We start from the raw sequence: 15639 nt of genomic DNA, 5'->3' as shown, positions 1-15639 counted from the left end.
AGTTACACTGGGAAATAAAAAACACACATATACGATAAAGAGTAGTCAAGGAACAGTTTAATTAAAATATCAAACGAACCTGGCATACTCGTACAACGGGAACGGGAGAACGTTGCAAGATAAACTACTGGATTCTAATAAATTATAATAGATTCCATAGGATTGGTAAGAAAGCTATTCCCACTGCGACCCAAAGGGTCTATTGCTCCAAGACCACCCCAAGTTTTGTCTGTTAAAGCAAGAATCTGATGAGGGACTACTTGGCAAAATATGAAGGCATAAGTTTTTTCATTTCCGAATACAAGAACACTGAGCTCTTCACACTGACATAACATGTCGTGGCGTATCCTCTTCTTCCAAAAAAAAAAATGAAAACAGGCTAACTATTATCTGCCTCATGCACATTTTCCCCAATCTGGTCTGCCGAGAAAATATGTGTTAAATGAAAGCATAAAATGAAACATGAATTATATTATTGTGTATGAAACTAAGTCTCATGTAAAAATAAGTTACTATGTAATGTGTTTACAAATAATAAGTTGCCACGATGCCTAATTATTAGCACTCTCTGTCAACTGACATCACTACCATATTGGAGTCAATTTAGTTCAGACTGGAACTATAGTTGCATCAAACGAACGAACCAGTATGTGTAAATTAATAAATTAAATACTTTACCTTATCAGGATTTTCTTCTTTTATAGAGTTAAGGTCTGGAAAATCCTTTTCAGTCTCACACGGCTTTTCTTTTTGTACAATCATGTCGTACTCGAGCTTCAATTTTAAACCAGACTGCGAAATATATATATATAAACATAGTCGAAATTAAACTAGGTAGAAGAAGTTACATTAGCTAAAACTGCCAAATAAATTAAACTCAATTACAATTCAATTTATAACTTCTACTATGATTGAGAAAGTAAACATTAAATAAATTTTAATGACATGATGGTAGAAATTCAACCTTCAACTATTCATTAGACACCACCACTTTGAAATTGTTATCTTTTTATACTAGTGAAAGGACTAACTGTTAATGAATGCAGCTTCTAGAGGCGGAAGAAGAAACGGATAGCATTACTACATTGGACTGACACTTTATTTTCTCTTTTTTATTTTTTCAAAGACAGTCGTTTATTTTGCAGGTTTACTTCTTGAAGCTTTCAGACGACTCTCTTTTTAGTTTGAAACAATCCTCGATAGTGTCAAAAAATAAATAAATAACAATAATAATAAAATAAATAAAACATAAATTGACGGATAAAAACAATGATATTATTGATTGGACCCAACCACAGTTTTATCAATTGTTAGCTTTTCCAGACCCCAAGAATTATTGGTATCATTCATACTTAATGTTTCCAAATAAAACAAAACTTACATAGATTAGTGCATGGAGCGAAACCTGTTCTTCATACACTGCAGCCAAAAGAGGCTTATTTTTTCTTATTTCAATCTCAAGATCACTTGAGTTTCTTGAAGGAGAAAATCCTCCTTTTTTGTAGGTTCATGGTTTTCCCTCCAGTCGTTTTCTAAACCTATCGTGCCCAATATATGGCATAAAGCTGTATTAAGTTGGTACGGTCATTTGATAGTTTCGGGTTCAAGATCTGCGGTCAGATAACTGTAAGACCGCTATCAGTTGATTCTTTGCTTTGTCCTGCAGAGACTGAGATAGACTTGTTTGTTGCTTGCTCGCTATAATCTAGCTTTTCAGACCAAAAGTTCCAAGAGTCGAACAGCATCTAATTAAAGCGCTATGGACGCATGTTGGGATGCAAAACCAGTAGGAGGCATCACTTACACGTTTTTCTGAAATTCAGGATCTCCTCTTCTAAATCTCTGTGCACGGGAGGGGACCGAGGGAGCTTTGAATGCTTTGGACATAGAACTGCAATAAACTGACAGAATTTTAGTAAATAATTTACATAAAAGTTCTGTAAGTAGTGGAGAAAGAGTTTTCCCGATCTAAGGACTGGATAAGGCTATTGAAGCGGTAAAGCAGTGAATGATTGCTTTGGAATATCTGAAGAGCTGTAAGTAGATGGTTACTAGAAATAAGAAATTGCTGAATGAAAAACTGAAGGTAGGAAGAGCGCATTTTGGATTGTTTGCAGCATTAAGTTTTTTTAAGCAGTCAATGAAGAAGGCAATTATCTTATCCATGGCCACTCGTCTTTTGAAGTGTACCCATATATCTTGTTGATAACTGTCTAGTTAGACAATGTAAAACACGGAATGGGATATGTTTGGAATGAAAGAACGGTGTTTGCAATCGGCTATGCATTATGAAAGCTCCTGATCCTAATAAAATAATCACAGATATCGATGCGTCTTGGAATATTAATGTAGAAAAAATAAAGGAATCAGTGTAAAAGAAACGACATGACAAATACTAACTTGATCTTGAGCCGCATTCCTGCTTTCCTTAGAATCTAGTTTGTCCCTGTCCTTGTTCTTCTTACTCGAATTAATTATCTGCTCAAATTCACTATCTGCAACAATCAAACAAACAGAAATCCTTACTGTCTCTAAATTAAATGGGCAAATCACTGAGTTGTGATATACTTACACATTCTTCCTCAGAAGTCTTGGTTATCAATGTTAAAAAGTCTTTAATTTTTCCTAACGACATGCTTCGCCATCCCAAGAATGCGAATGTTTAATAATTTTATGAGGGAAGATAGCACAGGATAACACTGGGCTACTAAAGACTGTGGTTAGAACAAATTCATTCATTCATGAATTGCTTCTTTAACAGAAAAAAAAAACACCACTTCGGATTACCTATCTCGGGATTTTGCTGCATTTCTGTAGGTACAGCTAGTTCTGCAGCAATTAAACACAGTACTGTGCGATAGTATTTTATTTGATGAGTTCCATCCTCTAACACTTATTTATTCAAGAACTGAACTTTTCAACCTAAGAAAATTATCTAACAATTTACATTACACGTACGTCTAATTTGTGTTTGCGATTACAATGTACCATTACTCAAGTACTAATGTTTTATTGAAAAATTGTAAGACATTCTCTTTAACAAAAAATAAATAAATAAAAAATCCACAAATACAAAATATTACCTTTAGCCTTTTACTTAAGAAATACTTTTAAGGATGGATCTTCTTTTTTGAATATCCAACAATATCAGTTATACTAATAATAAACTGGAACTGACGAAAGCACAGTGCATTCTAAATATCAGTGCACCAGTATTTCCCTTTCGAACTGGCAAAATAATTTTTATTTTCAATGAAATATAAAATTATTTAGCTAATTTAAATAATTTATAAAAAAAAAGTTAAATTAACTCCTAAATTTTACTAACAAATGAACAAAAAATAAATAAATAATCATATATACAAACATCAATTTAAATAATACCCCCTCTACGCAATTAAACCTTCAAAACCTCTATTTTTCCAAAATTTAAGTGAAGCTGATCAAAGATATTGAATTTTTAAATTAGTTTTCAACTTTTTAAAAAAGTAATTATAGTCATAATCATGTGTTGAGTTGTCTAATCAATTCGGTTTATACGTCTAAATAAATAAAGAACTTTTTAAGTATAATTCGATGTTCACTTGTTTATTAAATATTGTTCATTATTTTTAGCGACTGATTCATTAATCCAATAGGAAGAAAAGAATAATGCCATTTTCAGTCATGATTTTTTATTCTGCCGAGCTTTCGACCTAGGGAATAGGTCATCTTCAGGGCTGTGGAATATATTTAACAATATAGCCATAATAATTGTAACGAATAGACATCAACTTAAGTTATAAAATGCTTAAGACTGCTGGACAACTATACATTTCTCAACTAGCCCCTATAGAAACATATGCAAAACGCAACTGTATAAAACTGCCAAACAACATCAACTAACTTCCTTCTTTAAACTATTCAGAAAAAACGTAATCTTTTATTTTTCAGGTAGGGCTTAAAATCCCGATATTACTTAATATTCATTTATTTTATCTAACAAATATAAAGTAGTTATACTCGGGATTCGAAATGGAGAACACTCATTTATAAATCCACTCTTAATAATCACTACACCAACTCCCGACGCATATTAATCATGGCGGGAAAAATTAAGTTAAGTAACCATGTTTTCAAAAACCTGTTTCTCAGGTTTCAGAGAAATTAACACTTAACTTAATAATCGGAAAAATACGAAAAATTTAAATATTTATGAAACTATAGTGATTTTGTACATAACATTTTAGACTTAACAATAAAGAATGTGAACTGACAAAAAAATAAGCTCTGATTGAGCAATTAACTAGTGAAGGAACGAGTATCCCCTTCACAATATAAAGAAGTCTCAAAAAAATAAGTAAATAAATAAATGCGAAGTATCTAGGGTTTGAAAACATCCGTCAGCTTATACAAATACAATAAATCATGTTCTCATTTTTTCTTTCCTTATTTTAGTTGATAATAAAAAGAAATGATAATAAATAAATAACAGCTATAATAAAAACAATCAGTAAGGGAACTAATTTAAGACAAAAAATAATTAAGTAATAAAATAGATATTAAATTAAAAAATTACAAAAAGAAATTTTTTAAATATATATTCTTCTTTTTTAAAAAATAGAACTTTTAAAAATAAGAAAAATAGAAAAATAAAAGGCAGATATGTTAAATTATCAAATAAAATAAAGAAATTTTTGCCATTTTTAAAAAACTGACGCACTAATTGGTATCGATAGATGGGAAGCAAGCAAAATTAAGACGTTTCCAGTCTAAAGAGAGATGATACACGAAGGTACAGAAGGTACGGATGACGCACACGAAACCATGGAGAATCGGACAAATTGCAAGAAAATGCACAATTTCCTCCCTAGTGTTACTTGATGAACACCTCTTCTCTCCTCATCCCTTTAAATTCATGGCACAAAGTTCAAATATAGTAATTAGTCTCGAAATAATCATTTCAAATCTCTTAAACGTAACGAAGAGGAATGATGATCAAAATAAAATAATTTACAGTTTGTGCCTATAAAGCTAATATAAAAAGTAAATTTCGAGAAGCTTGTTATAGACTGCGCAAAGTCTACCCGATGTGCCAGTTCAAGATTTTCCAGCAAGGGCGATAACTGGTTTTTCCATAGAGGCAGGTCACCAATAGAGATACGAAACGGACTAGAGTGTTTGTTAGCCAAACTAATTCACTGTTGAAACCAGAATGTCTTCCTTCTAATTACCTCCAAGACAAGAACTCTAGTCTATGACTGGGGACCTCGAGAGTTCTGAAACAATACTTGAAATGTAGCTTTAAGTAAAAATAACTAATAGGTCAACTTACAACATGTAGTTTGGGGTATCTGAAGATAATGAATACAATTTCTTAATAAAAAATCACAACGATTTTTCTAAATCTTCATACCTTTCAAATTCCCAAACATTAGCCGCATAACAGGCAATAAACTCACATACAGAACAACTGGAGTTTAAGGGAGGAAGGAACGCAACCCTAGCCAGTGTTTAGAGTTGTCTTAGCACAATATACCCTGTCATTAATACGGGCATGACAGGGGGTAACAACAACTCAAAAATATTTGTACCTACTGTCAACCTCAATTTCATGATCATCATAATGCCACTTTTCCAATCATGATTGGTTCAAACTCGATAAAAATAATTGTTGAAAGCATTGCAAGATGATGCGAAAGCACAAAAAAGCAATTGTTACAAATATGAATAAGAAAACTATAATGCATGTTATTAATTATAACATAACATATCTAAGCAATTTTTAACCAATTAATTTTGTTTTTTAGAAAGGAACAAATCAAAAATATAACTTATGGCAAGAATTTGTCAATTAAATTTTGTAAAAATAGTGATTAAACACTCTGCATAACAAATTTAGAAAAATTTGCTTTCTAAGTACAGAAACCCCAAAATTGATTATTCAATGTTAATAACAAAAATTTAGCAACCCTTCCAGATCATTATAAATATTTTACAGCTGCATGGTAATCGACTGATACTTCAGCCAAAACACTTAGAAATCTAACTGCTAGTATTTTTGCAGGAGAATATAGAGCTTATAATATTGAATTAAACACAGTTGCTTTACGCTGAAATGAAATGAATTATTTAAATGATAATTAAATAAAATAAATGATAAATGGGGAATTGGGCATATAAGCATTGTAAACCCCGATTTGTTTCACAAAGGGCTAATAAGGAATCAAAAGATCACGTGCTCATACAAAAAAAGATTTGTCATGAACATACGGGACTTCGTAACTGCAGTGGTGCCGTGACTCGAACAATTCCTCGTGAACGGGTGAAGCATTGTCAAAAAATTGCTGGTACTTATAGGCAAATACAGCTGCCACGATATACAGGCAGATGGGAGTCGGAGACGTTCAAAACCAAAAATAAAGAAAGGAATTGTACTAGCGAATCAAAGAATGCAGAAAGAAAAAACTACATCAACTATTGGTGGCAGCAGGAAGCACTCAAAAAGAATCAATGCAGAAAATAGCAAAAAATACCTAAACAACCTTCTACCGGGTACTGTCTTCTTGGCTCCACCTGAGTATTCGTCTGTCGAGACTACACCTGCTCAGTTTTCTTCTGAAGAGCTTGAAGTGGTGGCTGCAGAATCTCCAGGGTCTGTCCCCGGCTTCGCTTACCGCAGGTGTGAGTCTGGGCACTGATGTAAGAGCTAAACTCCCTTTCGAGCAATGTATTAGGGCCTGGGTTAAGTCGGAATTGCCTGTTTAACATGTACCTCCACCATAGTTGTAGTTAAATTTTTCGGTGCTTTCATTGTAACTCGCTAACTAGAGAAAAAGAAGGTAGCCAAAGTAATATGTCTAATCTGTTATGAGTAACATCGAATTTAAGACTGCCCAATGCAAGTAGAACATTGTAATATCTATGACAGTTACATACAATAGTCGTAACATTTCTGGCAGTATGACCCATACAACTCTTCACTTAGCAAAAACTACCCGATGCATCAAAGGATGGTGAATAGAATTAAAATAAATATTTATTATGGTAACTAAAAAATAAATTATTCACATCACATAATTATTTAATTATTCGCATCGATGATCTTACTTTACACAACATCAATGGGGGCAACAATATAGCAGACCACCTCATAGAACCACCTCGTCAATTCAATCCAGATTTGGAGAAATCTTACACTGGAAGAAAATAAATAGTCTTTCAGACCAAAGTAATTTGGCATTCGATATTAACATCCGAGGACGCCCACAGGTTAGTAACAACCACGAAAGCTCTATTTACAAACAGTAAAATGCGCCAAAGGAGATTAAATAAGTTAGAAACCATTCTGAAAGAGAAGTTTTCCAAAAAATGTTTGTGCACTTCTGTAAATGCAGAATGAAAAACAACCTACAAGAATCTCAAGATAAATCTACGTCAAAGTTTTCTTTTACATTTCTTAAAGCTGTTCAAAATACCAGCAATAAAACTTTAAAAAATTAAAAGGTTAAGAAAAGAAACTATGAAGTAGCAAGTGAACTGGTGGAACGAAGAACTGTCAGAAAAAAGGAAACAAATAATGAGAAAAAGGAGAAGCTATCAAAAAATGAGTTGGCAGCAAGTAGATGATGAAGCGGTCAAAAAAACTTAAGATGCAAAAACGAATACTCAGATATCATTTTGGAGGCAAAACTAGAATTCTGGCACCTTCAGTAATGAAAAGCAGAATCCCTAGAATCTAGAGTACAAAATCTCCGCGGGTAAAATGAAAAATAATATTATTTCCATAATAAGAGACAGGATGGAACTTACATCTCAGACTTTAATGAAACGGTCGAACCATAATGAATGTTTTTCCCCGAAGATGATATATCCGTAGCAGATAACCACCACGTCAGGATTAAAACAGAAATATAATAGATAACTACGGAAAATAAACTAGATATTTTATGAACAATGATAGAAATGCTATAAACAGATTTACACCAAAAATAGAGTCCTGGGATGGACGGAATAACCAAAGAAACATATCTCAATGTTTTTGAAAAGTTTCCCTAATTGATAACACAGTTATATGACGAGGAAAGGAACTTTTCTGAAGGAATGGAAGCATTCAATAATCACGATGAAACAGAACGTGAGAAAGAATAAGTACAGGTTTAAATTTCCTTAAGGATGGTAAAGAAAATTTTGATAGAGAGATCAGCTCCTCAGACTGGATTCATCCCGGACTAGACAATGGACTTTGACAAACAGGATAGTGACAATTTTCTTTAAGAAAGACTACTAACGGTTAGTAGCGCATTTGCTGTATTCGAACGCGACAGATTCATTAAAAGCTGCTTTAGACTTAACTTATGCTGCTGTCATAACCAAGCCGAGCAGCTGGCTACATACAAAGCAATTTCATGGATAATCGCTCACGGCCTGAAAGAAGGAGGCAATTCTGTAACTTTAAAAACGAACAGTCAAATAATCTTAGCAGTAATCAGGCATAGAGGCATCCATTAGCATCTGCCAGAACAGGTAACGCACTCATTAACAAAAATCGTCTGGGATGTGAAAATAGAGTGGGAAAGGCACACGTTGGAATTGATTGGAACGAGACGGCTGACAGATTGGCGAAGGAAGTTTCAGCTAACAAGCACATGAAGTCAAGTTACCAAAAACTCTAAAAACATCAGAAAAGTAATGGAAATTGAAAAGTCTTGCGATGAAGAATTGATGACAACCACAAGTGGAAGAGAAACTCAATGAACATAACTTCTGACCCGTAGAGGAATCTACTAGACTAACAGATAGACTACAGCTGACACAGGTTGTAACAGGACATGGAAGAACGCGACATTGCTTACATAGATTCCACATAACAGACAACCTCTACAGCTCTTGCGCTAACACGACCATACAAACTTAGGACCATCTAACTCATTACTGCCCACTAGTGACACAACCTAGAAAAAACTTTACCAACATTTACTGATTAACGCACATGTTTGGCCATCAGTAAGAAAATTGCTTCTTTATTCTAAAATTTTGCCATTTTTTATATAATTTATTTTAAAAATTGATTTTATATAATTTAGTAACTTTTTTATTATATATAATAAAAACGTCATTGTGTGACACTTGTTGACACTATTCACAATAAACTCCTTTTTATTAGGGTTACTGTTACAAAAAAAAAACAAAAAACCTGTTTTACCTATTAGGTCTTACTAATAATCATTTAATCGTAAGATATAGGCGAGGTTCACAAAAAAATAAGCTCATAATTGAATTATATTTATAAAGGAAGTCCAGTAACTATAAAAACACTCTATACAGCCTAATGATTAAGGTAATGTCCAGTTCTATAATTTCAGAAGTACATATATAGATGAATTTTAAGATTTGAAGGGACTATGATGATTGGTCGAGTGATTATGTCGCTTGAACAAATTGGTGTTCCGTGTACAGTTGTATCCTAAACAGGATAACGCTGGGCTATTTAAGTCCGTGGGAAGACCAAATTCATGATGCATCACTCTTTAATAGTTGTAGAAAACACAAAACCCATCACTAATCATCTGCCTCAGGATTTCACTGCAGTGTCTTTAGGAACTGCCAGTCCTGCAGCACTTTCTCACAATATTTGTGTAACTGGACTTGACTTCCAGGCTTCACAATTGAACAGGACTATTTGAAGTAGAATTACGCATAAAAACTCTTTTAGAGAGTATTAAGAACAATGTGTATGTAAACACATTAGATGGGAATTTTTTTTTAAGCAAGAAAAGTCTAGAAATAAAAATGATCAAATGTTCAACTCTGCTAATACATACAAAAAACACTACTTCCTTTTTTTAGAAAATACAAAGGCAAAAAATTAGAGCAATCATAAAATCCAAATTAGAATAAATTAAAAATTATTCAACACGTACCTTTATGTTTTTTATGTGAATAATCCTTCTTAAGTCTATCTGAATGTCCGCTATTCCATAAATTTCTAACAATATCAGTTTTACTACTACTATATGACTGTCTTATTTGTGTACAACATGAGCTGCTGACACCGTTTCTATTCGCTGTTGATTTCTCTTCTTCCGTTTTTAATTCACATTTTTCACTTGTCAATACATTCATTGAAACTTCTATACGTTTACTAATTTCATCACAATCAACACTATTATTAGAAACTCTACCACCGCCAGAGTTAATAGAAACCACAGCGCATTCCAAGGTATCAGATGCCATTTTTGTTATTTTTCAATGTTGCACCAGTAACGCCTTTTCCAAATACTTTAATCATTTTTTTCTTTCTGATGAAATATGCAATTATTTTATTATTTTCATCAATAAAAAAATTAAGTGTTATCATTCAATTATCTTCTAATATTATAGTAATAAGTCTAACAAAAAAGAATTACATATATACAGCAAATCTGCAAATATAATTCTCCCTCCTCCTATTTAACTTTCATGAACTTCATCCTACCTACATTTAAAAGAAGATGACCAACGACTTGGATTTATAACTTAGTTTTTAATTTTTCTACACTAATTACGGTTATAATTCCGTGTTTAAAATCAGGTTTCTACATCTAAATAAATTCTAACTATTTAGATATAATTCGATGTTGTTTGCTTGTTGAATTATATGTTAAATCAATGCAGTGATGTAGTGTTTAATAAGTCATGGAAAGGACCCCTCCTTTAAAAATTCATTAAAGTTGAAGCGGTCCGGATATTAAGGCAAAAATCATGTGAATAAAATAAGGCACTCTGAAAAATTTTGTGCTGAGACTGATTAAAAGCGACTGGGAAAGGGTCAGATAATCAATGTCAGACTCTCCTCTAAAGCATATTAGACAGAACCACATAAGTGGAAGTTAAATTCTCCAATCCAACCTGGGGAACTAATTTTTGAAAAATGAAAGGAACTTAACATGCTAGTACTTATACTTATTAAAATGTTTATCTGGGTAAATGCAATTAAGCTCTGCGAATCGGTAGTAATTATCAAGCAGCGGAAAAAATAAAAATTAGGCGGAGAAAAGACTTCTGAAAAATTTTGAATAATCAATTTTTTTTGTTAACCCCGTTAAATTGCAAGGAAGCTGCCTAGGTAATCTCATCAGCCAGATGACTCAACAAGGTATCAAGTTCTACGAGGTCCATTCATGGCTCATAGCTAAAACAAGCTTTGTCGTCTAGCTGCCAGTTATTAGGAAACTTAAAGAAAATCAAAACTAGAGGGATCAGTATACTGGAAGACATTTCTTTCTAGACATTTTATTCTTCAAGTTCTTGATAATTGACTGGAAGATTAGGTCTCAAATTAAATAAGAAATATATGTACCTTGTGAATGCCATTGATGGTCTGTTTGCCTGGAATTTGAGAAAGCAAATGCATTTGTAAGGAAGAATGATGACCGTTTAAAAACAGATGTAACACAGATATAAGCAAAAAATATTGGTGTAAAAACCGTAAATTATAAATGTAATGCTGATGAACTTATATGTTATATATATATTTCATTGATTAAGAAGAAAAGTACTATTTTATTATAAATTTTACTCCTCAATAACATTACAGATCATTCTCGAAATGGCCTCCACCATTAGAGATGCATAGACATGCTCTTTCCAGTCAATTGTCCCATATATATATATATATATATATATATATAAACTTAAGTTATTTATAAAAATATGAAAAAAAAAAACTGATTCCAGAGTTGCTTAGAATCCTAAGAGCTGCTTACCATTTTGAGTAACTTTTCTTTCAGTCTCCATCTTCTTCCCATTAACTTGACACTATTACATTCTACATCTACCTTCCACTAACTCCTTACCAAGTATAAAAATATTGTTTATCCAAAATGTTAAAGAAAACCTGTAAGCTAAATAAGAAAATTAACAGAATAGGTTTTTAAAGGCTTGGAATATTTTGGAAAAGTGCATTCACGATCATTTTTAAAGTTATAACGATAATTAAAGAAATATTCATGAATTACTTTTATTGATCTATTAGATTGATGTCAAATGTAGTTAAAATTAGACATCTGAACTGGATAAGTTAAAACTAGATCCACAAGGCATTGAAAAAAACATTCTAACTTCTACATATATCCGGCGTAAATCAGCCTAATTTTTTTCTTTTTTTTTGACATCATAAAAAGAGAAGAAAATTTATTGTTTTTTTATACATACAACATCATTCAAAATTGTCTACGGGGTCAATCTCCAAACAATTTTTTTTTACAATGTGTGTAGTTCTGTTGTAATTAGAAAAATAAAAATAAATTAAAGATCAACTTAAAATAAAATAACAAAGTAAAAGATAAATCGTATTTTTAATGAAAAATAATAGTTTACCTTTTGGTATTATAAATAATATTAATTTTCAGCATAATTAAATTACATAATAAATTTATTGAAATTTTGCCTCACACTCCCAGACGAACATAAATAAATTTAAAGCTTAGAAGAGAAAAATTTAAAGATATATTACTATTTTTGAGTAATTATTTAAGTTAATTACTATTTTCCAAGTTTAATTTTATTATTTTATACATAAATATTTATTATTATTATTTTAATTCTCAGTAATTATGTTGTTCTATAAATTATTAAGGCTCTTAATTTGAGTACATTACTCACATACGTACAAATTAATTTTAGAGCAGATACAGTTTTAGGGTTAAGCAACTTGTCCGTCCAGTTCTCCTCGTTGTTGAAGTTATAAAATTCTCTGATTGGCTGATACATGGGGCATTGAGAAAAATATGATACAAGTCTTCGATTTCATTTAATTTGCAAAGCTTACACTGAATCTGAGGATTAATATTATGTACAGTATCTTGGTCAGTAATTTTAATAAAGTATTTGCTAGAAGTGCGGAAAATCAGCCTAATTATTCCCGATACCGGAATATTTAAAAAATCATTAGATATATAAATTTATTCCAATCAAGGTACAAAAAAAAAAAAAAAAAATCTATCCAAAAGGTACAAAAACCTACTGTTTAAAAAGTAAAGTATGCACAAAGTATGTATTAAACGTCAAAAGGTACACAAATTAGCAAGTACCCAACATTTCATTCATATTTCTAGTATCATATTTTTTAGAATGTCACAGACCCTTATGCTGGCCATTTTCATGCATAAAATATTTGTTCAGTAATGAGTAGCACCAATTGAATTTATATTGTGTAGCAGGTATTAAACTATTCATGCAGTGTTGGAACCCCAACTTTACTTTACTATTGAACAGCTACAGAATTTTTGTAAATAGGAAGAATATAATTTTTATATGTATATATGATTGTTTATTAAATAAAAAATAAAGAAGGAAAAGAGGCAAATAGTCCATTTTAAAAAGTCTTTCTCAAGACTCTGGAATGGCAGTGTGGTTCTTTGGACGGTACAGAGATAGCGACGCCGTCGCGACGCCAGAGCGCGGCACGGTTGACTTCGCTATAAAAAGGGCAGAATCGGCCGTGTCTGCATCAGTCCAAGAAAATTTTTCAACTGGAAAACATCTACCATAGCTACCTTGGCTGGAAGATTGCTGACTGGGCCTTACTCTTAAAACCTGGATCTCTGTACCGGCCAAAGGACCTCACTGTCCGGACCAGAAAAAAGTCGATCACTTAACCCCTGTATTTTGAAGAAAGAAGAAAGTGCAGCACACGAGCCGCCTTAGTTCACCAGCTACGAAGGCAAGCCGAATCACCAGCGCTGCCACAGTGTGAGACAAACGCGAGGACCAAGCCCAGCACACGAGCAGCCTTAGTTCACCAGCTACGGAGGCAAGCCGGATCACCAGCGCTGCCACAGTGTGAGACACGAGCGAGGACCAGGCCAATTGGTACCGGGGTTTATCGGGGTGCTGGCACACTGCCGGGGCTCCCAAAGCAGGTTGACTGGTATTAGCGAACGGCCCTTTTCAGGGCCTCTCACTTCACTTTTGCTGTGGCCTCGCGCTGGGATCAAGCCATTCTCGGAGCGGCGCAGTCATCTCAACCAACAGTGTGAACCCAACTGTACGGCTTCCCCGCTGGGGAGCGCCATAGGCGAGTCGAGTGCCGACATATTTTTTGTAAACGGTCCTTTTCAGGGCCATCCAGTCACTTGTACCTGCGAGCGGTGAGAAGAAAAGCTTGTATACTGGACTTCATCCCTTGGCCGCTTTAGTATACAACACACTGGTTTAAACAAACAAAAAAATGTTAAAGAAAAATATAACTGTTTTGACGTTTAAAATTAAAAATGCATATACCAAAGTACATACCGATTTTATTTTGTTTTTGTTTTTGACATCTGATTTAAGTGGAAGTTTAGTGCAGCAGAAGGAAGTAAAAATCGTCGGTTTAAGTTCATTGTTCAATTAAACTGATTGGTATTTTACTTTATGCAGTAGTTACGCGTTAAAAATAATATGTAATTAATAACAGGTAATCTAGTTTATTAATATTAAATGTTAATGTAGTCTCCTTAAATTAGATTCTTAATCAAGATTTTTCTCGTCAATGTTATACGAGTATATATTTAATATAAAATAGATGAAGATATGTATATTTTTATTTGATTATAAAACATTTAAAACAAGTACTCAATAAAAGGGACTACATTAAATTAAAATTTGAAAATGAATGAATTCTAATTGCAAGTATTATTAACTATGTGTAATTTGTGCTCTCGTATTCTGCTGTAAGACGAATCCATGACTGAAATTTAGTTTCAATCCTGTGACAAATTACGACAGTAATAGTCCAACTCCAACTTTCCTTTTTTCTTTCTTAATGTGCGAGTAAGTGTGACGAATATTCAAAATTAAGATAAATCGAAAGAATAATTTGGAATAGAGATAAAATGAAGGGCTTTTTTTTTATTATGTACTAACTATTAGGATGAGATACATCATTTTTATTCTAACAGAAAAATGTTTATGGATGAATCAAGGTCAGCATAAGGGCCTGTGACATCTAATTCATTCTAAACAATAAGATACTAGAAGTATGAAAGAAATGTTGGGTACTTTCTGATATGTGTACCTTCTGGCGTTTAATCAACCCTTATTCTTAACTTTTGAAGTGTAAGTTTTTATTAAAGAGGTAAGTTATAATATTTTAATATCTTTAACTACAAAAAAAGTTATGCACAATTATATTACTTTCTATAATATAATTTTATTGGTGAAATATTTCGCCTTAGTCTGTCTACAGAATGACGCGAGCAGGAAACTTCCTTACCAGAAATACTGAATTGTTTCGTAAACAAATCATAAGTAGAGTAAAAGTTCGTATAAATGCTTAAATTGTATTTTACTTTTGATGGTTTACGGTACATGATGTGCATCATATTTGTTATGATTCGCAAATTTGTTTGTTTTACTTTATAATTTTATACTGCTTAATGCTGTTAAAATTTTGAAACAGCAAACTGCCTGTCACAATTTTAAATGTGTTTTCGTTTGTTCTTAACCCTGAATGTTTTATATGTCGCTTTATTCTTTATTATTCTTTTTCAAAAACACAACACCAAAATGTTCGCGGTACTTTTTGGCAGCTCCCCCCCCATTAATTGTCATTATCCATGCCTTAGATATTTATAAACACGCCATAATATAATTTCGAACTAAACGCTCAATTAATATATTGTAAATTCTTGAAAT

General features: G+C 32.6%; 1 protein-coding gene across 1 annotated transcript in view; it reads right to left on the bottom strand.

The window, feature by feature from the left end:
- LOC141459101 (uncharacterized) overlaps positions 1-10240 on the bottom strand; it is a 32281-nt gene extending 22041 nt beyond the window's left edge. Inside the window, exons 1-3 of the mRNA XM_074137698.1 lie at positions 9903-10240; positions 2401-2495; positions 679-792 (exon numbers count right to left, since the gene is read on the bottom strand). Of these exons, the coding sequence (XP_073993799.1) occupies positions 679-792; positions 2401-2495; positions 9903-10215 (522 nt within the window). The 5' untranslated portion in view covers positions 10216-10240. The remainder of the gene's footprint in view (positions 1-678; positions 793-2400; positions 2496-9902) is intronic.
- Between the last annotated feature and the right edge of the window lie 5399 nt (positions 10241-15639).

This window comes from Rhodnius prolixus, unplaced genomic scaffold (assembly GCF_049639745.1).
Source record: "Rhodnius prolixus isolate KJV_2025 unplaced genomic scaffold, Rpr scaffold_11, whole genome shotgun sequence".
Taxonomy (NCBI): domain Eukaryota; kingdom Metazoa; phylum Arthropoda; class Insecta; order Hemiptera; family Reduviidae; genus Rhodnius; species Rhodnius prolixus.
This window is presented reverse-complemented; position numbering and strand designations above follow the sequence as displayed.